The following is a 27,749-nucleotide window of genomic DNA, read 5'->3' as shown; positions in this document are numbered from 1 at the left end:
TTGAATCAAGGTTTCTTAGTAAAACAGTATCAATTAGGACAAAAAATACTTTAAAAATTTTCCCTTAAAATGGCAAATTTATTGGTTTTAGTCGACTGAGGCTCCTAAAAGACAGCTGGTGTTGTTTAAAATGAATTGTTCTGTAACCAAAGATGAATTTTCTGGCTTAAAATTGGGAGTAAATAAAGCAAAAGTTATAATAACAGATTTTTTATCACATCCAAATGATGGCAAAATTATATTGTAATAGTTTTTCTACCATATTTGGGGTGAAAATCTGAGTATTTATCAGGTTAATTCAACCATTTTTAAAAATTACTAATCGTTATTTTTATTAAAATAAACTGCAGACACTCAAATTATTTGGTCAAAACTTTAATTCAAGCTGCGTTTATCACATGCACACACCACTCTGCACAGGCAGAAAGGGTGAAAAAGCCTGTAGTACATTTTAATAGAAAGGTAAACCATTTTATCATTATTAAAATCGTTTTTCTCTGAAAAGATCAGCTTTAATTAGCACGCCAATCTTTGCAAATATTACATATTAATCTACAGTTAATACACAGATGCAATTAAAATATTGCATTTAGGTCTGAACTGTACAGCTACTGTATATAATTTGTACAGAAGTCAATGCTTTGCAAACAGGAAATCAAAATTATGCAAGAAAAAAAAACAAAAACAATGTTTTTTGTTGCATTTTTTGTCAATTTGAGTGAAATATTCTCATGTTTAGCTGTAATTTGGTCCAAACCCGGAAGAACTGAACGTAATGCCCTCTACATTTTGACGACGAGGCACTTTTTCCTGGAGAATGAAAGTGAAAACTTGGACCAACCTGACATAAAGCACATCCTGATATGAAGCAATCTACAAGAGAATTATTCGATTTTTACGTTTCAAACTCATTTGAAGCAATAAATATTACCAGGAAAGACTCACATCTCAACACAGTTTTACATTCATTATATGTCTTCTACAGTTTTAATCACATCTTAATATAGCAGCATCTCCTCGGCAGCTAAGAAAATTGTGGAAAATTTGTGCAACGGAGCCAAAGTTAGGGAAATAATCGAGAAGCTACGATAGTTCACAACCGTTTTTAGAAATCAGAAGCATTCGTGTTTCGCCCAAACTCCAGACTCTTCTCTTTCTCTGCTCCAAGGTTCCTTCTTCGAAGTGCAAAAGCAAATTACTTTAATTAGGACGAAAGAAGCTGCAGCCCAACAGTGTAGGGATTCGTTACCGTCTTGCCGTAAACTGCATCAGTTGATTCGTCTGTTTAAATAAAAACAAAACAGTAAATATATCAAACTAGACATTCACAGGAGGAAAAACAACATTTTTTTTAAAAATGAAGATATATTACCTTCTTCTTTTCTGGAAGTACAGACGGATGAGCCACTGAACCACAAACGGCCAGATTATGGCGAAGGCCAGACTGGTTGGTGAAATGTCGAAAGGCCACCATGATGGATTCTAGGTGAGACACACACACACGTTTATAAAAAATAAAAATAAATAAAGAAACAAAAACAGCAATATGTGATAGAGACGCGTTACCCGATTCCTCTTGTTGCCCGGAGGCGATCCGTAGGAAGGCAGAGTCACTGATCGAGCCTGAAAACACAACAAAGAGGGAGACAAACTATTTTTATTTCACTAGAAATTAAATGGATTCATCAAACTTTCCATCCATCCGTGTTTGGTTCTGATCTGACCAGGTTGGTGGTTAGAGCCTCTACGGTTCTCATCCTCTCCAGAACGCTCTGGATGTCTTCCTGAACCCGGGCCAGCGCCACCACGATCTGCTCATCCAGGCTGCCTCTGGGTGGTACCGGTTCTTCCGGTTCCGGTCCGTCCCCGCTGCGGTGCAGCTGGGATCCCGGAGCGAGGGACCTGGAGCCTTGGAAACAGAAAACGGCCATCGTTAGCGACAGATTTATGTAGGTTTTTACCCTTTATTAACGACAGAGTTTCACACCAAACTTTAATTTTGAAAATAAACAAAGTTTGAAAAGTAAATGGAGATGAAGTTCCATCTTGACATTTCATTTTTAGACATTTCCATCTGTCTTAAGATTTTCCCAAAATGTTTTGAATGGATGGCTGAGCAGATAGATTTATTTCAACCCCCTCCCAGTGTGTTGGTCCCGGTTCTACTGGGCCCACTAAGCTCCATCTAACTCTAACTGTACCTGAATGTCCGTCCTCTTCCCGTCCCCATCGGTCCAGTCTCAGAGACGCCGTCCCTCCCGTCTCCCTCTCTTCCCTTCTGCGCCTCGCAGCCTGCGGCAGATCCTGATCTTCCTCCAGGAAGTGGCTGTCCTCTTCCTCCAGGTCGTCCAGAGAGCGGTTCTGCTCAGAGTTCTGGAGCAAACAGAAACCTTCAGTCAGTACCTCAGGAAGTCTGACCCAGAGTCCGGTTCCAGGGTTTGGACTCGCCTCTTCCTGGCCGAACTGGTCCACAGAGTCGCAGTAGACTTCGCTGTCAGAGTCGCTGGTCACTTGGTTGGTTCTGGTGTCTGGAACATGGAGGATGGAGATTAAACAGAACCGGGCCACGTGGGTCAGGCCTTCACTGATAAAAACAAACTGATCAAATCAGTCGATCGATCGATCGATCGATTGGACGGACGGATGGACATTTTGAACCCATTACATCCAACATGGCGGACGTTTTGAACCCATCAGATCCAACATGGCGGACGTTTTGAACCCATCAGATCCAACATGGCGGACGTTTTGAACCCATCAGATCCAATATGGCGGACGTTTTGAACCCATTAGATCCAACATGGTGGACGTTTTGAACCCATTAGATCCAACATGGCGGACGTTTTGAACCCATCAGATCCAATATGGCGGACGTTTTGAACCCATTAGATCCAATATGGCGGGCGTTTTGAACCCATTAGATCCAACATGGCGGACGTTTGGAACCCATCAGATCCAATATGGCGGACGTTTTGGCTCCACCTACCTGTGTAGTGTCCGTTGGTCAGAGGCTCCCTGTTGGAGGCGTCGTGCTCGTCGTCGGCTCTCTGATGGCTGCCATTGGCCAGGTGGGAGCCGCCGTTGGACAGCTTCCCGTTCTGGAGCGACGCTTTGTGTCTCCTGGTGGAAATCTTCTTCTTGGGTTGAGTGGCTACAGGAATAAAAAACACAATGAGTCACCAGGAAATACTCTTCATCTAAAAAAAAAAAGAAGAAATCTGTGTTACCCTTTCGGATCTCCATTGTGTCTTCTTTCCCCTCCTCCTCTTCATCTTCATCCTCCTCCTCTTCCTCTTCCTGCTCCACTTCTTCATTTTGTCTGAGCCTGGCGGGCCGGGTCTCCAGGGTGCCGTTCATCTCCATGTTTCTGATGATGCTTTTCGCAACACTTTTTGATTCCATCGAGTTCAGCACTGTGCCAAATCCTGAACAGAAAAATGGATTTTATCAAACAACACACAAATCTGAAAATCTCATAGCAGAATCAGTGAATAGGGGCCTCAGGAGGAAAAAAATGCAAAAATATGTATATGTTTAAGCCATAAAATTTTAATAATTTTTTAAAAATCATAACATCTAATCTATTTTTCAACCATTATTATGAAACGTCATAATATCAGTTTTAATGAAATTACAGCTAAGTTCATCAAAATTTTTTATTTTTTTGGGTTTTTTTTTTTTTGCTAAATGACAAAAAAAAAAGAGAGAAAAAACCCCCCACCTCTTTCTATCCAAAAGATGTTTAGGCAAAAACACACAAAAAAATACTTTTGAAAAAAAAAAAAAGTCTTAGGCCAATATTTTAGGAAGGTAATGATACAACTGTTTCTCAAAGTGGGGGCCTCCAGTTCTCCAGGGGGTGCCAAGATGCATTAGCGTCTGGCTACAATCTATGCAAAAAAAATATAATTTTTTATCCATTGTTTAATAATTATTACATTTGTTTAGCATAAATTCTGATTTTAGTTGGACATGAGTTCTTAAGGTTTTTTCTAGGAATGCTGGATGGTTCCTTTGGTAAATTTGTAAAAATTTGTATATTTTTGTTAAAATCTTGTCAATTCTGCGCTTGCTATGCTAGCTTAATGAGCAAAGCACTAGCTTACATTAGACTGGCAGCCAATCAGGAACTTTAGCATGGCAAATAGCATTTCAATAAATTATATTTTGTAATGATGATTAAAAAATTGCAGAGATTTTATGATAAAAAACATTGGCTAAAAATTTCTGGAAAATTTTATTTTAGCATTTTTTTCCATCATGCCATTTAGGGTTTCATAGTAGGAAAAGAGTTGGGAACCTCTGTGCTAATCTACTCTTTAATATGTACAATATATAACAGCATTGCTATCAAACACTAAAAGCATACTAGCTAAAATACCACATATTCTACTCTATATCATCTACGCAGTCGCATACTTGCCTTCCAGTTGCCTAGCAAACTTGGTTAAGCGGGCTGAGCAGATCAGAGGCAAATTGTAAACAGTTAAGTTTCGTTAGCCTGTTTTTGACTCCATTAAAAAAAGAAAAGAAAAGAAAAAGAACGCACCTGTGCTCAGGTCCGATATCTGCGTGATTTTTTTCTTCTCGTCAATCAGCTCATAGAACGGTCCGAGGATGCGAAGCAGCTCCTCCACCTCGTCGGTCATCGGCATTCCCTCCAGGATCTGTGGGTTGAACCCAAATTATCGTTTGGTACAAACCAGAAAAAAATAAACTACATGTATTTCAAGATTTAAAGACAAATGTATTTTGGAGCCAAGAAAGCATTTGAAGTTTCTCTTAATGGAGGAAGAGACAAATCTTCAGGATCATCACTAGCCATGTTCCCATCAACTTTTCTAATATGGATTTTGAAGTATTGTATTAAAAAAGATGGATGGAAATGATAAAATTCAAAATAACTTCAAAAATACTATGCTCTCTATGTGGTTTTTGACTTTTACAACAAAAAGGGGCGTTGAAAAAGTTTTGAGGTAGTGAATATTCCCATCTTCCAATGGATTTGTGCCTTACTAAAGGCACGAAACCCGTCAAAAATCTCACAGAGGTGGACTCTTAATTATTTCTGAGATGTATTTTCTCAAAAATGAATTTCAGGTGAACTAGGCACACAACAGAGTGCTTTTAAATCCCTCCGTAGGGAGCTGTTTTGCTAGGTCTCTAAATTACACCTCAAACGCTATTTTAAGTTCCTCCTCCTTACTTGACTAATCACTATTTCAATCTTGACTTTCTGAACTCAAACTGAAGCTAGCTGCTAACTAGACAGGTAGATATAAAAATAACTGTTATAAACAGTTTTTAAAACATGATGTATGCCCACTAAGTTTTGCAGTAATATAAATTTGAAAGTTAAGGAAACCAACCAGCTTCATTTGGTCGACGTACGCCGCCATCGCTTCTTCTTCAGACATTTCTCCAAGAGAATTCCACGCATCCCTGTTTCACAAACGTGAACAAGTAAAAAGACAAAATAAATAAATGTCAAAACTCCATGTCGGATTAAATAGCTTTCAAACATCATCAGTTTTGCAAATAATTGCTATTCTATCGAGAGTTAAAGTGAGATTTCTTCAAGAGATCCAGAAAGTTTTCTTTTTGCCTTTAAATTCACACCACTCTTAAAAATTCCTCTACATCTTAAAGGTGGATTTTTAAAAAATGTCAGCAGAAATATTAATTAAAAATAAATACTCTTTGCCAAAGTTGTGCTTGTTTTCTGCTTTTTAAACAGAACAAGTTTGGCTGCCACAAGGTCAGTGTGTTCCCTGCAATCTGTGGGTCAAAGGCTGAGTGACTAACTATGATTTACAACATTCTTAAGCAAAGAGAGAAAACGTCCACTGCAAAAACACAAAATCTTACTTTGTTTTTATTGGTCTAGTTTCTAGTGCAAATGTCTTAGCACAGGATTTTCCAAATTTTTCCATGCAATAGCTGCCACAAAAAGCATGAACCTCTGGAGAAAACATCAACTTTCATTATGTTTGTATTCACTATTCAGTAACTGGTACATTCATTTAGCATAAATCCCACTTCATGCTTCCTGATTTTAGATGGCGATCAGTTTTGTGGGGGAAATGTTTATTAAAATATTATGACTTTATTACCAAATGATACATGTTTTCACCAAAATCCCCTCTTTTGATAAGAAAATATGTATTTTTTATATTAAATAACATCAAATTTTGTTTTATTCCCACAGTTCTCATGTTATTTTTAGCAGCAGAGTCCTGCAGGGCTGCTGGACGGCTCCTTTCGTCTTCTTGCTTTCTCTGTTAGTTTGAGGAGCTTCATGAATTTGACTGGCAGAAATGAGCATCAGAAATAACATTGAAATTAATTATTTTAAATGCGTTTTATTTATTTTTAAAGCATGACTGAATAATAGGTACATTTAAGATTGAAACATTTATACTATTGAATTTCCCCCCCATTTTCCCTCTAACTTTTGCAGCCCCCACTTTTAAAAACACTGTTTTAATACATTTAAAATAGGAAAAAACTAACTTACAAGTAACTTTTCAGCAGGTAATAGGAGCTTTTCTAAGTCAATAAATCCTTAATATTGAAGAAAAAGTACTAGTTCACTTATAACACGGGAAAATGTTTTGTTACAAGTAAAATAATCTGCCAAAATTAAGGAGTTTTTATTTTAAAACAAGCTATTTCTCGCTGAAAAGTTACTTTTAAGTTAGTTTTATCTTATTTCAAGTGTAGTAAGATATTTGCAATAGAAACTGGAGATAAAAAGTTGGAAAGACTTTGTGTTTTTGCAGTGTCCTGCTTTGTGGGTCAAAGGTCACATTCCAAACGGAGTCCAGAGAGCGCAGCTTGAGAAAACGCACAGAAGAATCTCCAACTACAGTCATGTTTTACATGAAAAGCTCAAATAAAAAAGAGTTTTTATTTTAGTAAAAAACAAGGAGAAATATACAAACCATTTTGCTTTGCCAACCACGTCCCAGAATCCGGGTCGGGGAATATTACACGGCCCGATAGTGGCCTGTTTATAGTAACTGTAGAACTTTAGCATCATGTCGTTTGACGGCTGAAAGGGACCTGAAAATAAAAACAACACGTTTACGTAAACTGTGTTTCTAACTGGTGATAATATGAACAGAGCTGGAGCGGAGGCCGATCTGTGCTGCAGGTCTGCTGCCAAAGTGGATTAGTTAAATCACTCAAGCTGCTGCGGCTCACCTGACACCAGGCTGCAGTTGGCGTCTGATTCAGGAGCAAAGTAAAGGGCTATTCCACCGCTTTTAAGGATGTAATCGATTCAAAATGGAATATGACACAATAAGTAGATTCAGAAAGTGCAAAATCTCCTGTTTTCCAAGCTGTTCCCGCTGATTTTTTTTAAAATTTCTTACCAGGTTGCTTTTTACTACAATAAATCAGAGAATCCTGCAGATTAGAGGCGTCCAAACTCTGACATTTTTAAGTTACGGGACTCGAGAGCAACACATTTATTTATTTTATGGACACACAATATATCGGCACTAAAATCAGTATCGGCTGACATTAACCATTTTTTTAGTATATTGTATCGGTCTGATAAATAAAACTGGGCCGATACTAACAACCGATATTTATTTCCATCTTGTTGCCGTCTGTTTCTGGTGTCCACCCCCGCCCCCAAAGGTGTCAAAACAGCAGAAAAACACATTTAATATTGATAAATATTGGTTATCGGCCATAATAACACAACAATGGCATTGTGATCCTAAAATTTAAAATTATACTCACTAAAATAGAAATAAAACTGTATTTATTTTTACAAATATTTTTGAATTCACAATGTTTTTAAATAATTTTTCCTCAGATTAAAACATTTCAAGTTTTCACTGGATGCTCTTAATTAACAGAAGTTAAAAAAAAATAAAATAAAAATCAGACTTGTGGTTTGTAAATAGAAAACTGCAAAGTGTGGCATGCATTTTTATTCAAATCCCTTAAATAAAATCTAGTAGAAATAAGACAAAACTAACTCATGCAAAGCTTTTCAGCAAGAAATGTGAGCTTGTTTCACATCATTAATTCCTAAATGTGAATAAAAGAAGTTCTTGTTCTGATGACAGAGTTTGAATATATGTAGACTGTACTCACATTTTTGTAAAGCGCCTTTAGGTGTTGTAAATTTCTACAATAGAAACAAACTGAATTGGATAAGCTACCATGCGTTGGTATGTAATGTAAAATACATTCACGTTAGTCAATATGTTCGTTCTGGAGCTAATTTTCTGTGAAATTTGAGAAGTAGCCCTTTATTCCTACACTAACTCGAAAGTCAGCTGAACCTGACCAGTTCTGACTTAAAGTCCTTCTGAACTGGTCAAACTGGCAGCGGAAGTCGCTGGTGGTCTTTACTCACCGTTCGGGGGTAAACTCTTGATGACTTTCACCGCGGCTTCGAACCTTTTCTGGGTCAGACGTTTCTGCTCCTCCGCGCTGACACTCTCCACCTCCATGTTGGTGTCGGTCAGTGACAGCTAGCAGGGAAACCTGCCTTACAAAAAGCAACAAACACAAAACAAACACAGATCTGTGAGTTAGCAGCCTCTGTTTTGACCGACAGTAAGAGGATTCGACCAGCTGAGTATGTAGGACACAGCAACTCTTCTGCGGCGCAGCGTCAGTTGCGCCACTTCTTGACGCTAAATTCCAAAATGGCGTGAAAACGGTCAAAGTAAAAACTCTAAAAAGACATCACGCACCTTTCAACTTAATGTTTATCCAGCCGTCAGAACGCAACTTGTCCTTAGCCCTGAAGTAGACGCCATAAACAGCAGATAAAGCTAAGCCGGAGTGCATCATGGGAGCTGCAGTTTTCTTCCAACGGTAAGTCCTACAAACACCATAACTCTCAGGTTTCGTCCGAAAACGGGCTCCTAAAAAGGTAGTTTAAAGGTTTCAGTGAGCGGATTTTACGGATATAAAAGTTAATTATTCTATGTACTAAAAAAATGGTTCAGAATTTTTTAAAAGTGTTTTTTTTTCCCCGTGTAAATGTCACTTTTGCTAACGCATACTAGCTTGGAACTACACATCCCAGCATGCTCTGTAAGGCATCCCATTTTTTCCCAGATCGAACCGTGATAGGTGACCTCGAAAGAAAAGTTTGAATTCTCACTCTGTCTGTTTTAGAGAAATTCTAGAAGGTAGTGACATTTAATAATTTGACGAGCAAAATACTAACACTGATGTAAAAAAGTAATCATACTTTATATGTACATGTTTTATAGACATATAGAAGAGCATGTTTAAACAATGCATATCTTTGAAATATATTGACTTGTCTTTAAATTTCATTTTATTAATGTTTTGTTTTATTCTTTACAACACAGAACTGTGGTTGTGCAAAAAAGAATAATAGTAACTCTTATTTTATTATATAATTATTATAATAACATATTTATTATTATTACTATATTATTTTAACAATAATATAGTAATAATAATAATAATAATAGGAATATCAGACTCAACCCAAGGAATTTGCAACTGAGTCCGATTACTTTTTTAAACAATGTACATTATGTGCATGTGTATTGAAGATTAAGAAAAACATGAATATTTTAATCGTGATTGTATTTTAAGCTTGATTTGTATTTGATTTGGAAAGTTTGTGTAATTCTATTTGTTTAATAAATTAGTAATTGTTTTGCTTCTTTAGTGATATTTAGGGTAGAGTGTCACAAAATCATTGGGAAGGAGAAAACTTTTGTTAATGTCATTTTTATGTATATTTCTGAATATGCACCTAATTTACACAGCCGTACTGTACTGTGACTGCAGGGGGCGCTCTTTCTTTGTCTCAGTTTCTTTCACTACATACTAAATGCAGAATAAAAACGTATAAACCAAACACACAATTCTGAAGTTTGGATGAGAAGACATTTTAAAAATGCATATTACAATTGAAGACCATGAAAACACTTCACCCTACACAGGTAGTGATGTCACTGAATAAAACGTGAACCCCGATTGCGTGAACTGAACCAGATTGTAATAGTGCGCTTTTATTATTTTGAATATAAAAATGTGACCAAATTTGAATTATTTGTACTTGATCACAATGAAGAGTTTTAGTTTAAAAAATGTTAAAAACAAAACAAATTTTGAATAAACAATTTCTGACAAGAAACTCATGCCAAAGCGATAATGGAACCTGAATGGAACGGTTGGTGACGTTAATCCACATCTGAGTGACACCTCTTTCTCAACACAGACGATCTTCGAATTGAGTTTACGCCAAATCGGGGCCAGGAATCCCACAATACCAGGCGGAGGAGGAGGGCTTCTTTTTCTTTTTTTCCCGAGTCAGAGCTGTGGGCTGGTGGCTGTTTCAATCAGAGGGAAGGCAGAGAGAGGGAAGGGAGGCTCTGCAGGGAGAGATGTAAGATGGCAGAGCTACAAATGTTGTTGGACGAAGAGATTCCGGCCGGGAAGAGAGCGCTGGTGGAGAGTTACCAAAACCTGACGAGAGTAGCCGACTACTGCGAGAACAATTATGTCCAGGTGAGAAAGTTTATTTTTATTTTCATTTATGTTAGCAGGCCGACACTTTTATCCCGTTCTCTCCGCGGTTTGAGAGGTTGTTGGGACAGGAAATGCGGATACAGAAACTACTCCCGGGAGCAAATTCAGCTCGAAAAGCTTCAAGTTTTAATAAAAATTCTAAAGATGGTGCATTTATGACCGTCGGACGTTTTAGTTTTTGTGATTTTGATCAAGTGTTCTCCGTTTAAACACGGGGTGTGTCTACTTTTTTTTTTTAAGTCATTGAACTGGGTTGGTTTAAAACTGCTCCCACTCTCACCACTGATGATAACGAGCCCCATTTTATTTTACATCAAACGCTACTCTTGTTTTCAAATATATATATTCACAGGACATGTTGAAAGGATATTATAGTTTTTTTGTCTGGTAGTTGTGGTTATATTTATTTTAGTTGTCAGCAAAATTATGAGCCTGCCAGTCAGCTCTTTGTAGGGTCGTTAAACACACCATTTAATACCACAAAAACAGTTAAAGTCTCCACAGGGAGCTCATTACAGTAGTGGTATGGTAATGTCTACAATATTAGACCTGTAAGCACCATGTTTGAGTGTGGCTTTTTACTGTTGCTGCATTATTTTAATGTGTACTTAAAGCTACTGGTCAGACTTTTCTGTAAAATCAGTCAAACCTGCTTTATTACATATGCAACAATATGTCAAAGCTGTTTTTTTCAAATTGTTTTATTGGAAATGGTTCTTTAATCAAAAATATCCCAATAAACAAGATTCCACTAGCAAATGATGGTGGTGACATCACAGAAGGCAATTAATGACTTTATTTCAAAATGTTTGTTTTCTAGATTTTTTTTGTGTTGCTCTTTATAATTTTCTTTTCATAAATTTGCTGCTTCAGATATTTTACTTGAACTCTGTATAGGCATTTACAGTACAAAGTAAAGGCTCCTCCCCCACCTGTTGCTGTTCACTCCTCGTTCATAGGAAGGAATAATTAGGTTGAAACACCATTAATTGTACAATTTTCCACTTGTTTAACTCTGATTGTTGAACGGCAAAGTTTTCATATGGTTAAAAAAATATATTTAATAATATAAAGTATTATTAAATGCAGCATATCTAAGACGTTCCACAATTTTTGGTTTGTAAACACTTCAGCTAACTTTGATGCAGTCTTTAAGTAGAATAATATCTCCTTAATCTGCAGAGAAGGAGATAAGTTGTTTAGGTAAATTAATCTGCATTTTCACTCTATGCATTATCACTAGTGGAAAATCATGTACCTATATAAGGAAATCCAATTAGAAAATAACATTTACTTATTTTAAGGATGCAAAATATGTACAGCAACAAATCAGATGGAAAAATAATGTGTTTTATCTCTGTTTTTGTCACTTTTGGTCTAAATCTCAACATCAGTGACTGCCGAGATCTTTTTGTTATTTTGCTTCATCTCCCTGTTGTGATGTCATTGAACCAAATATATACAAGGAAGTTTTTTAAATGTGCCATTTAAAAACAGATTTTCTGAAATCCTGCAATGGAATCATATTTTATTGTGCTGTTGTGAATGTTTTAGTGGAAAAATAATAACAATTTGAACTTGGATTTTTGAAAGGTTGTTAAATGGTTCTTTTATGTGTTAAAGTTTTTACTTTATTGTTATTATTATTATAAAATTTATTTAATTTTGTTTAGCCTGTTGATAAATTTGATTTACTTAATTGTCTTTTTTAAATCTGTATTTTTATTATATTTATTTGGCTTTAAACTCAAGCTACTACTGGTGAATGGGTAGTAAATTAAGGTAAATAAAAACTCTTCTGCATGGGAAGAGAAATTGCTGCCCAGATTGGAAAATGTATGCATTAATTTATCTTTGATTTTAATTTTAAGGCAAATTCTGGAGCAAACCTGAGCCATAATGTTGTGTTTTCAATGCTGATTCAGTGGATTTCTTCATAATCTACTCAAACATTCAGCCAGTTGTGTCTTGGTGCTGTATTGGTACTTTCTTTCCAAACAGGAACCCAACATATCAGCTACAGAGGGTGTGTCCATTCCAGTGGTACTCCCCAAGGACTCCCTGTAATTTAGTTTCCTTCCTCATCCTGGGATTGTGTGTTTTTCTTTCTTTTTGTTGTTCTCTTTTTTCTTTTTTTTTGCACATGGTGCCCGATCCATTCCTTACCGGACAACAACCAAAACAGTTTCGTTTTCTCATGAGCCCAATGTGGGAGATTTCCTTATTGTAGAATCACCTCATCTGACTGAAACATGAAACCAAGACGTTGCAATCTGAATTTCCCACAAGTATGACACAACTCTGGGATAACTGGGTCTGTTTTGACTCTTTGTTGGGAGTGTTAGTAACTGTCATGCTTAATGTTTAACAGGAAATGTTATCTTGTACTTTGTGCTGCTCAAATAATCTGTTGATTTCCCACATGTAGTGTTAACAATTTCTTTCCTGACTGCGTTACTTAAAATTTAATGTTTTTAAATTACTTATCAGATCTGCACAAACCTGAAAGGCTTTTGTAGTTCTTCTTTGCATGTTTAATTGTTAAAAAGAGTGAAAAAGTGAAGTCTCATGTTCAAGAGAGATCTGCTTTAAGTAAACATACAAATTTACGTGTAAAACAAAGTAAGTCATACAAGTCAATCTAATAATCTTGACAAGATGGAATAAAATAAATGAGAACACCAATAAAACATTTAGAGCAGGAATAGCCATGTAATTATGCTTTCCTTTGACCTTGGAACGTGTTTAAAAGCTTTTAGTTAAGTTAAACTGCACAGTTTTAGGTATGTATTCCAAGTATATGGAGCATTGTTGCAGAAAATGTTTTTGTCTCCAAGTTTTGCACGACTGTTTACGTAGAATACACAAGTACAATATTACTGTAGGTTCATCTTGCACATCAAAATTGTTGAAATGAAAGAAAAAAAAATCTCTAAATTGAGCACACCTAATCAGAACACGGGGGGAAATATCAAGTAATTGTTTTAAACCTCCGTAGTCCGCGTGAACTTTTTACCCTGCGCTTTTACGTTTTGTTTTATTTTTCTTCGTGACCGGAAATCTCCATAGCTTCCCCGTTGTCCGACGTGAACTCCCCTGCGCTCTTCCCTCGTCAGCGGGAGGGTTAAGTATTTCATTAGGGATATACAGCTGTCCACAGATGTGTAAAAAGCCTTTACCCTTGTGCGTTCGAGGACTGAGGAAAATGATACAAGTGATACGGGTGTGGGGTCGATTCGACCCCATTTGTAAACACAAGGGTTAAAATAAAAAGAGCTTCTTTTTTTTAGCAGCATAGCGGACTTCCGGTTTCACCGACAGCGGCGGTTGTGGACCACCACCACTTCGAATACTTGAGACCTACTCTAAAAACGCTTATAACCACATTTTTAATAGTTCAAACACAAAACATACCTTAATATGCACATTTGAAGCCGTCTTTTAGCTCTACTGCAGAAGCTAGCATTAACGGTCATCTTTATCTCTGCTCTTCGGGGATCAGCCAATCAGCGCCAAGAAAAAATGAGTGCCTCTCCTGGATTGGTTGCTTTGCCTACACCAACCAAAAGCGTGTCAATTCCGATTTTAGTTTACCAGACACATTTTTTTAAAAAGTCGAAGAAACCTGTGATTTTTCGAAAATAAAGACATATAAAAAGACAAGAAAAGCCTTTTTTTAAGCACATTTATTAAGTGGAACAAAAATATAATTAGTTCCTTTTACAAAATAATTTCATTCATTAGATTGAAATTCAGATTTTTGGAAGTTGTGATGGGGGATCTGTGATGCTGTGGGCTTTTTTTTCTTTCATGGCATCATGAACTCTTTGACATAATTGGACATTTGAAAAAAAAGTCTGGTAGTTTGTGGTAGAAACTTTTCAAATAGTGATCCAAAAGTTATGTTTAAAAGGTTCAGTGGACATAAATTCTCCTCCATTCCTTTAGAAAACCTGTGGGGTGAGTGATTTTTGTTTAAACAGAAAACAAAACACTGCCGATGTTTAAAGGCCAGTGTGGTGAGGTTTGATTGCTCTGACAGCAACAAGGGGAAGTAAGAAATCATAAAATGCTATGAAGCTGTCGTCATAAACCTGTACATCTCTGTAAATAATCAACTTGTTTTGTAATAGTTTATTTTAGAATTGGCACAGAGAGTCAGAGGCTGTTTTTTCTTTTTTTATCTTTTTTTTTTTTTTGATTCTGTAAAAGTCACCACTTTGATGCGGCTACGGTTTTGGTCCATTAATAGAAACCCTGATCTCCCCTGAGAGCCCCAGTCAGAGCTGAAAAATGTGCCAGAAAATCTTTGTAGCTAAGTGCAGAACAGCAGGGTGGGGGATCGTGTTGCCGCTAATGTAAAATTAGCTCCAACTTTTCCTGCAAAAACACCTCGATCTGAGCGTTGACGCTCAAAGAGAAGCAGGATTTGAAGCGTTTTGTGTGTCAGAATGAGCCCTCTCTCTTCTGACTCTACACTCTGCAGATCTACATGTCTCGTCTCGTTCAGCACTCCTCCCTCCTGCGTTCCCATCCCTTCTTCTCTCGCTCTGCGTTCCTGTCACGGACGCTGTGCTTGAGCTGCAGCATTCAGGAAGCTTTCACACCTGACAGTCCGGTAGATTTGGTTCGATTGGAGACCAAAATGTGCCAAACGATATAAGCCATTGAAAAAAACCTATTCAAACTCTTGCCCACGGTGACTGCGGATCCTTAAAAAGTCTGAAATTTATGCATCAAAGATTAAGGCTGTAAAATGTCTTAAATTCATTAAAAATGAAATTAACGTGGGCTTTAAATGGTTAATCATAGGTCTTAAATTTAATCTTGGCAAGGCTATTTGATCATATATATTTTTTTCTGTCTCGCAGGTATTATACCTTTATTCTTGTACAACTTTGTTCTCAAAATATTGACTTCATTATCCTGTTATTACGACTGTATTCTCATTATGTCGACTTATTCTCTTAATGTTATGACTTTATTCTCATACAGCTTCTTCTAATACTATGTCTTTACTATACTAATACGAATTTAGTCTCAAAATATTGTGACTTTATTTTCATATTATTATGACTCATATTCTCGTACATCTTCTTGTAACATTATGACTTTATTCTCATAATATTTTGACTTTATTCTTGTATTTTTATGACTTTTCTTGTCATTTTATTGTGTGTATATATATATATATATATATATATATATATTTTTTTTTTTTTTTTAGTGTGGCGCCAATAGTCCTTCATACTGTCAGGCAACAGGTTGAGTCATAAGCAGACATACCCTTGCTAGCATTCCAGCTAGCTTTATTTGCATCTATAATGAGTAAATTCAAATTCATCGCCAGTTGGCTGGACGTATTATGTTTCTATGGAAATATAAGTCTTAAATCCCATTCATAATTGTCTTAAAAAGTGTTAAAAATCAGTTGTGGGATTTCTCTTTTGTCTTTGGTGAAAAACAAAAGAGCCATTTCTCTCACTAGCGCTAGACTCTTGCGTTTTTTTGGGTTATATTTACCCAGAATGCCCTGTATTTTAGTCCGCTTCCTGAGTTTGGAGCGATATCTGATCTGATTGGCATCTACACTTGCAGAGTTCACTTTTTAGACCAGAGTTTGGATGTTTGGATCGATTACGCATTCACATCTCCCCAAATGAACCAAACTTTCTAGATAAACTGACTGGAGTTTGATTAAAAGGGACTAAGTGGTGTGAACACCAACTTTCTCCACTGACTATGGGTTTCAGACTGCATGTGGTAGACATATGGCACACTGACTGGTCAGAGTGATGTTTCCTGTTTGGTTCTCTGGAAATGCCTTCTGTCTTTGTCAGGAAGTGGGTTAATAATAGAGACAGACACCGAGCCACCCGCTTTAAGACTCTTGTACATGGATTTTCTGATCAGGGTTTTATTATAGTTTCCTGTTTGTGTCAGACGTGGGTGTGTGTGTCATGTTTTTGGAGAGTGTGTGGTTTAACCTCTGTGACAAAGACGAACAGACTGCATGCAAAGTGGCCACCTGGCTGCATTGGTAGGACAAACCGAGGACTTGTGCTCATAGTCAAAACAATTTTACTGTGAAACTATTTTGACGCCATGTTTCTACCTCTTGCCATCTTTCCCTCTTTTTGTCCCCCCTTCTTTACATTCTTGTGCTTCAGTCTTTTTCTTTCTTTCCTTCAATACTTTCTTATTTTACACCTTGGTTGTTTTTTTGTTGTTTTTTTCAATTTCCAGCTCCAAATCTCAGCAGTTTGTCTGATGTGGTTTTAGTGTTTTGTAGGCGGTAGATGGAAAAGTAGGAATGGGGAAATGGAAGTGTGATGTGGTAACCAGAAGGTCATAAGTCTGACTTTGCTGAAGCAGCAAACTGCTCATGAGGTTTCTGTTTTTACACATTATGTCATTGGTGAATATCTTATTTTTTCAAAAGAATCATTTTTACTTGCAGATGTTTATTCTTGTTTGGGATTGTCTAGTTTTTCTGATTTACACAAGTTGACAATTGGACAAAAGTGCTCAAATAACCACTTATATTTGGTTAATGTCCATCTCTAGTTATAGAGACTCTGCTATCATTGTGGCTGGTGTGGTAAAGTTCATGTAAGTGCTTGGTTTCCTTTCACTGACATCACTTTTAGTCCAGACATTTTCAATATGACCATCCCTGAAGCTTGATGTTTGCCTGCTTTACCAAAACAAACCGATTTTGGTGCTCATTTGGGATAACTGCTCTAAAATCCTACTATCACCATGTGTTATAGTTTTTACTGTATGTCTGAAATCCTCATTTTGACTTTTCTAAAGTTACAGTGGAAGTCCACCTATTAGCGGTTCAGTTTCTGTGATTTTTCTGTGAAATGTATCTCGCAGTTATTCGTAGAACTTTCACATATTTTTGGAGTGGCGAAACCTGAAACTGCTGCTGCGCAAGTTACTCAGCAGGTTGTTGCTAGGTAACCAAAGAATGAGAGTTGCTTGGTAACCAGTGAGTGAGGGAGTTAGTTGATGCCACCAATTTTGCTTAGCTAGCTGCGAGAGGTTGAGCAGCTAGTCCATCCTCTACCTAAAACTCCCAGAATGCTGTGCGGTTTTAGATTGGAGTTAAGTGAAATGATTGAATATTCAATCAAATAAAATATCTATTGATATTGATGTGTCGATTGTGATATACGTTGTTGTTAATTTATTGTCCAGTCCTGATATTGGATCCAAAATCAAACATACTTTCTTGATCCCAAAGGAAACATAAGTGATAACAGCAAAGCAACCGTTGTTTAGGACGGTGGTTTCCTAGCTACAGGCTAATTTACAAACCCAGTCCTTGGTTGGAAATTTCAAAAAGACAGCAAAATTGTTTCAAAATGCTGGACGGATTTATCGGCTGCCGATGTTACAGGCTATACCCGTTTGGTTCTGGTTTCCCAGTGTAATTAATGCAAGTTTTTTACTTGTCTGAGTGTGATAAATGTGTATTTCTTTAGTTTTTCTGCTCATCTTATTTGCCATTAGCTTTTTTCATCCCTCCTCCGTCTCTTTCTGCAATGTGGGCTGTTTTTATTGTGCCCTGCAGCTCTCTGCTGACCATTCAGACCCATCCATCCTTTCAGCCGACCAGAGTTGGTTTGGTCCAAGCTGAATCGTGGAACTAAGTAGTGACCGAAATGGTTCAGTGGTAATCAGCAGAGAGAAAATCCTTAATAAAATGCACAACTCTATGTTTAATGGCTGTTTTCTTTCTTGTTGAACCAATTACTGAGTCATTTGGTTGGGGTTAATGAGCTTGCTCCATGTCCAAACGTCCCCTTTGTGTCCTTGTTGACACATTTTTAATGGCTTCAGGTTGAGCTGGACCTTATGGCCTTTCACCGAGCCACCATCTGCCTTGGAGAGGCGACTCCGAGAACAGACTCCTGAGTTGGCGTGTCACATTCAGGACAAGGTTGAACTGAAGTCGTTTTATCTTCAGAGTAACTTTTCTCTACCTCACCCCTCAGGCAGATTGTGTGGGTGTCCACATTCCCACAGTGTGAGGTAGGGATGATGTGTGGCTTTTATTTCCGCCTCTGTGCTTCAGGCAGCGTTGGTCCAGGGACAGCTCTGGTCTGCTTAAATGTTCAGGGAAAAGCACACAAAGTAAACCTAAAGCAAATAAATGATAGTTATAAATCCTAAAAAAAAAACAAAAAAAAAACAGGAAAGTGGGTCAGGTTCATCAAGAAATTAAATAATAGAGAAATTATGTTAAAATAAAATAGATACAGTAGATGTCAAATAAAATTAGATACACTTAAATCTTAGCGGTCATGACCTACTTGAAAATAAATTTTTAAAGCAAAATAGTTACTGTTATAATGGTAACAGCTCTGATGATAATAGCTGCCATAATTAACATGCTTCCCATTTTACAACACAATTTTGAATAAATTTGAAAAAATATCCAAATTTCTGACCCTAGTCAGGGGATACATAAATTTCAAAATCTGAGTTACACCACAAACAGATTCCTTCTCTTGATCAAATTGTTTAGAAAATATTATATTAATGAGTTTATAAAAATATATAAGCATTTTTTTATTGTCTGAAAAAAATGATATAAAATTTTTTATGTATTATTATTTATATGGTTGTTTTATTCAAAATAAGTATGACTAAGCAAGGTGGTGAATGACGTCAACTAACTTCACTAGACAATATGGCTGAAAAACTTATCACGCCGTAAATGTTTCATATCAGTTGATAACGATAATTATTGATTTGCTTCATGTTTTAAGTATCTAAGATACTTAAAACATAACCACGGCATTATTGTTTATTTTAAAGCAGTTATAAGGCACAATGGTGGAACCTTAAACTGCTGCTGCGCCACTTACTCAACAGATTGTTGCTAGGTAACCAAAGGAGAGAGTTGCTAGGTAACCAAAGAAGGAGAGAGTTGCTAAGAAACCAAAGAAGGAGAGAGTTGCTAGGAAACCAAAGAAGGAGAGAGTTGAGAGTCTTTTCTCTGCCTACATCCCCCAAAATGCTGTACGATTCTGGATCAGAGTTCAGTGAATTTTCGATATATTGAATATTTTATCAGCTATATTATCTATTGATATTGATCACGTCTATTACAATATGCATTGTTATTGATTTATTGTCCAGACGTTCTCTGGTAGGTCACCCTTCAGTTTTCTGGAGGTAGATGATCACTAACTGGCTTGTCCAACACTTAGCCACCTCCTAAACACGTCTGTCTTGTAATCTCATTACATGGCTTCACCTCACAGCCTGGCGGACGGGGAATATTTGACATCCATGTCGATAAAGCGGCTCTCTGCTCACTTACCCCCCCACCACCCATCCTTTCAGTCGGGATCGATGGCTCACGTGGGGCTCCGCGACCTTTTAGCCTTACATCTCTTCTGACTCTTCTTCTGTCCGTAATCTCAGCAGATCTCTGCAGAAGGATTCCTCAGCAGCGCTGGGAAGTTTTTATTTGAACAACATGTTGCAGAATTCCAGACATTCCTGGACTTTTTTGTGTTCCTGAGTGTGGTTCCCTCTGGAAAAGTGGGAGCGCGTGAACGTGTTCAACATCTGTGCAAATCCAGGCCCAGATCAACAGCAGAAACGTGAAGTGTTTTTATTGCAAAATGTTCTGACATGTTTGACTGTTCTGGGCAGACTTGGTTTATTTTTCACATATTTTCTCACATTAAATCAAAGTTAGCTGTATTTTGTTGAGACTTTATGTGATGGACATAAAGTAGTTCATCATTATGAACTGGAAAGAAAAATATGATTTTTGAATTGTTTGTAAATTAAAAAAAAAAATGAAAGTGTTTGCTTATTCAGCCCTCCAGAGTCTGACTTTTATTTATTTTTCTCCATTTTATTTGTTGAAAAGCCTACGCTCAGTCAAATTCAAAAATACTTTATTGATCCCAAAGGGAAATTAAATAAGAATTAATACAATTAAAGAAACTAAATAAGTCAGATTGAATGGAGAGCCTCTCTAAACTAGAGCTGATGATTAGTAATAATTTACTCTGATCTTTAATTGGTAGATTTTTCATTGAACCACTTCAGCTTATTTATCTCATAAATAAGCTTTACATTAAAAGATGCAAACAATATAATTCCTTTTTAAATAAAATATGATCTTGATTGATTTTTTTTAGATGAACAGATTCATAATTGGATAGTAAAAGGTGGTTAATATAAGATTTTTATTTTATTTTTTACAGACAAAGACAAATTTATACAACTTAAGGAATTGCATAAAATTGTTTTTTTCCCATAAATGCAATCTTTTAATCTTTTTTTTTTGCATCTATAACATCCCGTTAATGACTAATTTATTACTAAATTAGTTGACGATTATTTCCATAATTGATTAATCGCGATTAATCGGGTTAATTGTTGCAGCACTAGTCAATTGCCACATATTTTCAATCTGCTTTAGCTCTGGACTTTGACTGGGACAGCTCCAGTGCTCATGTCCTGGCATACTTTTGAGGTTTTTATTTTCAAAAAATAAAGAATAAAACTCAAACATACATTGAGTCTCAAAATGTGGAGAATACTAACGTATATGTAGGTCTTTGTTTGAGTGTTTTCATATTTCTGCTCCTTCTTGGCCCTTGAACTCGTCCTCAGGGAAATCGTCTTCAGTCTCCGTCCAACAGGTCCGTCCTGACAAGGAAGCATTGACTTTAAAAACATGGCTGCACATGGCTGTTATCTCGCCAAACTGGATGGGTGACAGCCGGCGGTGGCTGCCACTCCCTTTCATTTCGCTGAACTTCATTAGCCAATAGATTTTTGAGAAACTTTTCATTCTCCCACGCTGCGTTTTACTGCTAGCTGCTTTCACGCAGCTGCTTGGTTGTCTTGCTTTAGCTCCCAGCTACATGCTTCCTGCGAATTGCATTCCTCTGCACACTTCCACTGCTTCCTGGATACCATGTAGCCTCTCTTACTCTGTCATTACTCGGATCTGAAATATGAGACAAAGTGCCGCAGGAGCACCGAAGCTCTCCAGACTTCACCTCATTTACTGCCTCTCTTGTGCTGCTTTTGGCTCTGATCAACACACACTTTGTTTTGTTTTTCTTTGCAGATGTCTCATTCCGCACTGACTCATTTGCTTCACTCCTGACATCGTTCTGTCGAGATGCAAAGCTGGTTAGTCAGGGGATTTGTGCACAGAGTGGCGAATAGGCAACTAGGAAGCAATCAAGTGTCGCATCTGTCCTCTTGACGCCCACAGCTGACCCTGCTTCACATTCGCAAAACTAGATTAGAGCAGGAATACAAAATGCATATCTGCTTCCGTTTTATTTGGGTTGCAGCTTCAGATTTATTACAGAACCTTAGATATCGTCTTCTAGGGTTTCACCCAGAAAACCTGATGAGCCCGGTGGAATGGGGCGAACTTTCACTTTCCACATGCTAACTGGATTTGGAGTGTTTTCACACCTGACAGTACGGTATACCGGACTGTCGGACAAAAATTGCAACATTTTTTACATTTTCAGCTGTTGTGGTTTGCTTTCACACTGCAATGTGTCAAATGAACTAAACCCTTTGAAAAACCTGTTCCCCTCCTCGCCTGTGGTGGTGCTACACCAAGAACTACAAAAGGAAGTGACACAAAAACCTCAAGAAGACACTGAGCGCAACTTCCTTCTTCACAAAAAGTAAACAAAAATGGGGAAGCGTCAGATTTTACCAGTGGGAGGAAAAAAGACCACGACCCATTTCTGCTGCTAGTACTAGATTTGAATGTTTGTTTTGGTTGTATTTACCCAGAATGCCCTGCGCTATAGTCCACTTCCTGTTTTTGTAGCGGTCTCTGGTACGCTTGGCGTTCAAACCGCTCCAGAGTTCACTTCAACCAAACAGAGACCGAAGTTTTCAGGCGGACCAGAGTTTGGTTTTTTTCAGTTTGATTACACATTCACACCTCCCCAAATGAAGGTATGAACCAGACTTTATAAAAGAAATACATGACATAAGTCAGTACCAGTTCAAACCACAATCACAATAAAAGAAGGTAAAGTTAAACATCAAAAGCCCTTTCAATTAGATGTGTAAGTCTTGGATTTTTTGCAATTTCTCTAAGCAAATCTCATGCGCATTCACAGTCGTGGAATGTCATATAAAGCTCTAACACTTAGAAAATCAAATAAACATGACAAATTTTTATTATTTCTGCTTCAAGTCTGTTTAATCCCTTTTCACAGAGAGACGATTGTTTCTGCAATATAAAAAGATCTGTAATCTGTATTGGAGAAAATAAACATGATCTCAGTGAACCGTTTAGGGAATCTGCTCCTGTCACCAGCGTAGATATTCCCACCAGGATGTAGCTTTGTTTTGACGTCTTAATCTGCTCCCATCCAGCTGTTACAGCATCTAGTGGCAGCAGGAGGTGTGCGCATGTAGATTATGTGATTTCAACATGATGAGGAATCTCCTCTCCTTTCTAAAGTTATTGCTCAACACGTCTGGTTCCCACCAAACGGACGCGGTCAGCTCTCCAATCTATGGATTGATTCTGGATTGGTGGCTGAATCATTAACAACTCCGGCTATTTTCTTACTTTCCCCGTCTCTTCTTCTCGTGACCAAATGTTCCTTTTTTTCCCGTTCTGCCCCCTAACCACCACTACTAGCTCTAGTAATCTACTCTTCAGCCACTGCTGGACCCGCCCACCTCCTGCTTCAGCAGCCTGCTATCAAAGCCCAGTGTTCCCCCTCCAGGCACGGCTCTTTGGACTGAGCGAGCAGCAGAGGACCGGCTACAAAGCAACCAAACGTCACCGCTCAGTTGGAGCCTGGCTTTTAGCTTTCGTCCAGTTCAAAGAAAGATGTCTCAAAATTCTCACCATGCACTACACCAGGTGTGCACAAAGTCGGTCCTCAAGGGCCGGCATCCTACATGTTTTGGTTCTCTCCCTGGTGGTAGCAACAACATTCTCAGCTTGTCAATGTTCTCCTTAGGCTTCTAACGGTTAATGCACCTGGATCACTAACCAGGTGCATTAACTTTTATTGAATTTCTTTTAAGATATTTTTAAACATCCATCCATTTTCTTTACATCCTTGTCCCTTAGTGGGGTCGGGAGGGTTGCTGGTGCCTAACGTTCCGGGCGAGAGGCGGGGTACACCTACGCACAGGGAGAACATGCAAACTCCATGCAGAAAGACCAGCGCCGGGAATCAAACCCAGAACCTTCTTGCTGCAAGGCAACAGCCCTACCAACTGCACCACAGTTGCTTTTGTACCATCATAAATTAAACACTCGAGATAAAAATTTGATCGATTTTAAAAAATACGGGGCTGCAGCTTTGGGTCAAATGTAAGACCCATCCCATATTTGGAACTGGTGCAATTGCACTCCGGAACTGAAGGGGGTGCTATTTCCCATACTAGTAGAAATATCTCACTTTTTTTTCTTTTGAAGTCTTTATTACAGGTAATAGTTGAAATATTTTAAATTATAAACAAAATGTTTATAATTTACTGTTAAAAATCTGGTTAAAAAAAATTTTTTTTTTTAGTTTTGATGCTGCTAGCGTACCTTTCTTGTACGCTAACCTGGCCTTTTACTTAAGAATTAACATTTTAATGTGAAATGTCTTTTTTCTTTGTCTCTTTTTATGATACAATTCAAATTCAAAAGTACTTTATTGACCCCAAAGGGAAATTAAATGTAATATTTTTCTTTTTTGTTAGATATATTATTTTGCTAACTATTCTTGATTTACGATGCTGTTAGTGTACATTTACTCAGTTAAATAGTTTGCACTTCAAAAGAAGATCATCCTATAATTAAAATCTCTATGAGCTTGAACATTTTCCAGATGTTAATTTAAAACAGATGAGCTGTGTTTTGTTGGAAACATGATGGATGGCTAACAATCTGACTGCTAGCCATGCAAAAGTTTTATTGCTTTGTTTTAATCCTTTTGGGTTTTTATAACTATAACTTGCTACTTTTTGCAGTGCATTTTAAAGACAAAACGAATATTAAACTTGGCCTCTATTCTGGAAATAAGTTACTGGATTGGATGTAAGGTTCGGTTGAACATTTGCAGGATGTTTCATCTAAATGCCTTCAAAAGAAGAGTGGCATGTGTGGAATGAGAGCCTGAGAGACAGCTGCATGCTTTTTATGAACTGCTGACCTCATGTGGCTCCAAAACCACATATGAGCTCCAAGAGTGTAATAATATTAGGAGTAAATTGGTTTATTTCCCCCATCTTTAACCACTGCTTTGTATTGTTTTTGTGTCAGGCCCAGGACAAGAGGAAAGCCCTGGAGGAGACCAAAGCCTACACCACCCAGTCCCTGGCCAGCGTGGCCTACCAGATCAATGCCTTAGCCAACAACGTCCTGCAGCTGCTGGACATCCAGGCCTCGCAGCTGCGCCGCATGGAGTCCTCCATCAACCACATCTCTCAGGTCAGAAAACGCGCTGCAGGCCAAACAGCTGGGCGTTTGGGTTTTACCACCTCTCACGACGCTGTTTTTAAAATGGCCGTCTGAACGAGACACGGTTCCTCTTACTGCGGCGTTGTTTCTAATCGAGGTCTGTCTGGCGTTGTAATTATCTTAGAGGAAATGGTGGTCTGTTGTTTCTTTTTCTGGCTCTGATTTTAACATTCTGCAGCTCTAAAAGATACTCATTTACAATAATCAGGCGTTTGGTGTAGAGTTATATGTAATGACTGAACGTGTGAACATTCACGAAAACTGTCTGAGTTTGAGGATCTGGGTTTTTTAGAATATCTTTCTTGGTTCATTCAGTCAGATTATCAGGCAATTTATGATGAAGGGTTGCAAACACTGAAGACATGACCAAATTAGAGATAATATTTATATCAGTTTTGGTTCTGATTTTGAAAAAAAATCCTAGATTTGGTACCAATCCATAAGGGTGGATCTATTCAGTCTAATTCTATGCTTCATTATTTATTTTACATTACATTTAGAAGTTTTTAAATTTTTAAAACACTTAAAAGGAGGTTTATTGATGAAAACTATTCTTTTTGTCGTTTTCTTAACTATTTTCACATTGGCTGACTGAGCAGTTTAAAGTTGTTTTTACATGTTTGACCAAACTTGTGAAGCTCCTGGTGCATTTAAATGTGCTGTAACGGTGCAAAGTTATCAAATAAGTTAGTAATTCACTACATTTATGTCTGTTTTTATAAAAAAAAGGAACCCTTTAAGTCAATTTAGCCCAGTTTCTTTTTGTATTGGTTGAGACTAAACCTCTAATATCTGTACTGGTATCGCGAAAGGAAAAATTATCAGAAATTTCTGATCCATTTTAATTGAACTGTATTTCACTTGTCTTGAAAATTTGGTTCATTTGGGGAGGTGTGAATGCTAAGCGAACTGAAAACCCCCCAAAAGCAGGAAGGGGACGTCAGCACAGAGCATTCTGGGTAAATGGACCCAAAACAAACTGCCTTGTTTTTTTTGTTGCTTTTGTTATTTTAAGGCTAAAGAGAAATCCTACAACTGTTAAAATCTGATGCTGCTCCATTTTTGTGTACATTTTGTGAAGACGGACGTTGGGCTCTTCTGTCATTTTCTTCAGTAGTTCTCAGTACAGCGCCACCACAGGCGAGGAGGGGAACAGATTTGTCAAAAGGTTTGTTTTGTTTGACACAGTGTGGTGTGGAAGCAGCTGACAATGTAACAAATGTTGCAGTTTTGGATCAAGGTCACTGTAAGGTCATTTTCTGCTCTCGTCTCCATGACAACTGCTTGATCCACATTGGGGTAAAGACGGTTTTAACAGGAGAACTCCCAGCTTAGTTTACATTCTTGGACTTTTGCCTCCACTGGCTGACATGAATGGGAAATTCCTTCGCTATATTTAAACCCAGTCTTGTGTCCTTTGTGGGTCTCGTAAAGTGTTAAATATAAACTCGTAGTATCTCACCGGTCCGCTGAAGGTTTTCTTACTTTTAGCAGCTAATATCTGAGTGAAAACTTGTTCTTTCTCCACCTTGTTTCTGGATTTGTTTCAGGCTGTGAGATTTACAGGATGTGGGGGTGTTACAACTCTGAAGTGGATCATTATTTAGTTTCCTTTTTACTGCTGATGGAAATTAAATTAGCGGAAAGCCTCAAAACCAGGGTTGAAGTGTTTCCTGGAGCTCTTAGTTTTTGTTTAATCAGCTGAATTAAAAATAAATGACCAGAACTAGAAACTACCATTTTTCTGTTAAACATGACAAATTGTTCTCAGAAAACCATTTGCAGATTTTTTTTATTTTGTAGTTCTTATCTAAGATGTTCTAAAGAAAATGCAGCTTTGAAAGCTGAAATACTTTGGCTCATTGCTACTTGTCACACTATTGGCTGGTATTTTCAAAGCAGCCAATCCAGGAGCGCCTTTCTTTTTCCTTGGTGCTGATTGGCTGAACCTCCAAAAACAGAGGCAGGTAGTCTCTGTAGTGCTAAGATGGTTTCTGCTGTGTGTTTGAATGAATATTAAGGTATAATTAAAATAGTTACAAGCATTTTTGAGGGTGTTTCAAGAAGCTTGTATATTTTATCTATTCACAAGAGGTTCTATAAATACCAGGGTACGTCGGATATCTTAAGATGTTAGCCAGGACAAACTTGTGCCGCTGAATTTAGAGATGTTGATAGTTACTACCTTCAGTAATGCTAACATTTCTAATATAAAATGCTAAATATGGTTTAAAATGTCACCTTTTTTATCTTTTAAATCCTGTTGTACAGCAACTCCTCTCACTGATGGTAGATAGAGGCTTTATCTACCCAACTGTCAGTCCGTCCAATATCTGTCCATCTATCCAACTGTCCATCCAAAAGTCTGTCCATCCATTGAGATGTCTCTGATTGTCCATCCATCCATCCATCCATCCATCCATCCATCCATCCATCCATCCATCCATCCATCCATCCATCCATCCATCCATCCATCCATCCATCAACAGTTGGATGGACCCAACTGTCCATCTTTTTGTCTGTCCATTCACTGAACCTTCTATCAGTCCATCCATAAATCCAACTGTCCATCTGTCTGTCCATCCATCCGTCCATTCGTCCTACATTGAGTTGTCTTCATTCAGCAGCAGCATCCACCAACCTTGGTTCCTGTGTCCGTTTGTCCGTTCTTTATCACCCATATTTAGGTCCTCAAGTAAATGTG

At 37.7% G+C, this 27,749-nt stretch overlaps 2 protein-coding genes across 18 annotated transcripts in view; one reads left to right on the top strand and one right to left on the bottom strand.

Annotated features, from left to right (window-relative positions):
• Positions 1-359: 359 nt before the first annotated feature.
• On the bottom strand, positions 360-14,068 carry acbd5a (acyl-CoA binding domain containing 5a). 5 transcript variants are annotated; one of them, XM_016673240.1, is made up of 15 exons: positions 13,963-14,064; positions 8,724-8,897; positions 8,381-8,514; positions 6,945-7,065; positions 5,370-5,442; positions 4,550-4,667; positions 4,424-4,456; positions 3,228-3,425; positions 2,987-3,151; positions 2,449-2,528; positions 2,202-2,373; positions 1,725-1,909; positions 1,567-1,623; positions 1,373-1,482; positions 360-1,281 (listed from the first exon to the last, which is right to left on the bottom strand). In XM_016673240.1, exons 3-15 carry the CDS (start codon positions 8,475-8,477, stop codon positions 1,269-1,271), a joined length of 1,422 nt encoding a protein of 473 aa, XP_016528726.1. In that variant the 5' UTR covers positions 8,478-8,514; positions 8,724-8,897; positions 13,963-14,064; the 3' UTR covers positions 360-1,268. The 5 variants fall into 5 exon arrangements, with proteins under 5 accessions (XP_016528726.1, XP_016528724.1, XP_016528725.1 ...); XM_016673238.1 differs by having other exon boundaries at positions 8,381-8,511; XM_016673239.1 differs by lacking the exon at positions 8,724-8,897 and having other exon boundaries at positions 8,381-8,511; positions 13,963-14,068.
• Positions 10,267-27,749, top strand: part of abi1a (abl-interactor 1a) — a 48,400-nt gene continuing 30,917 nt past the window's right edge. For 11 of the 13 annotated variants that reach the window (XM_016673236.1, XM_016673231.1, XM_016673229.1 and 8 more), the window contains exons 1-2: positions 10,319-10,527; positions 24,848-25,015. In XM_016673236.1, coding sequence (XP_016528722.1) covers positions 10,411-10,527; positions 24,848-25,015 — 285 coding nt within the window. In that variant the 5' untranslated portion in view covers positions 10,319-10,410. Of the gene's footprint in view, positions 10,528-24,847; positions 25,016-27,749 lie in introns of all 13 variants that reach the window. The other 2 variants (XM_016673234.1, XM_016673237.1) reach the window with 2 other exon arrangements.

The sequence above is a fragment of the Poecilia formosa genome, unplaced genomic scaffold (genome assembly GCF_000485575.1).
Source record: "Poecilia formosa unplaced genomic scaffold, Poecilia_formosa-5.1.2 Scaffold72, whole genome shotgun sequence".
Lineage (NCBI taxonomy): Eukaryota > Metazoa > Chordata > Actinopteri > Cyprinodontiformes > Poeciliidae > Poecilia > Poecilia formosa.
The sequence above is the reverse complement of the archived record's forward strand: the minus strand, read 5'-3'. Positions and strand labels throughout refer to the sequence as shown.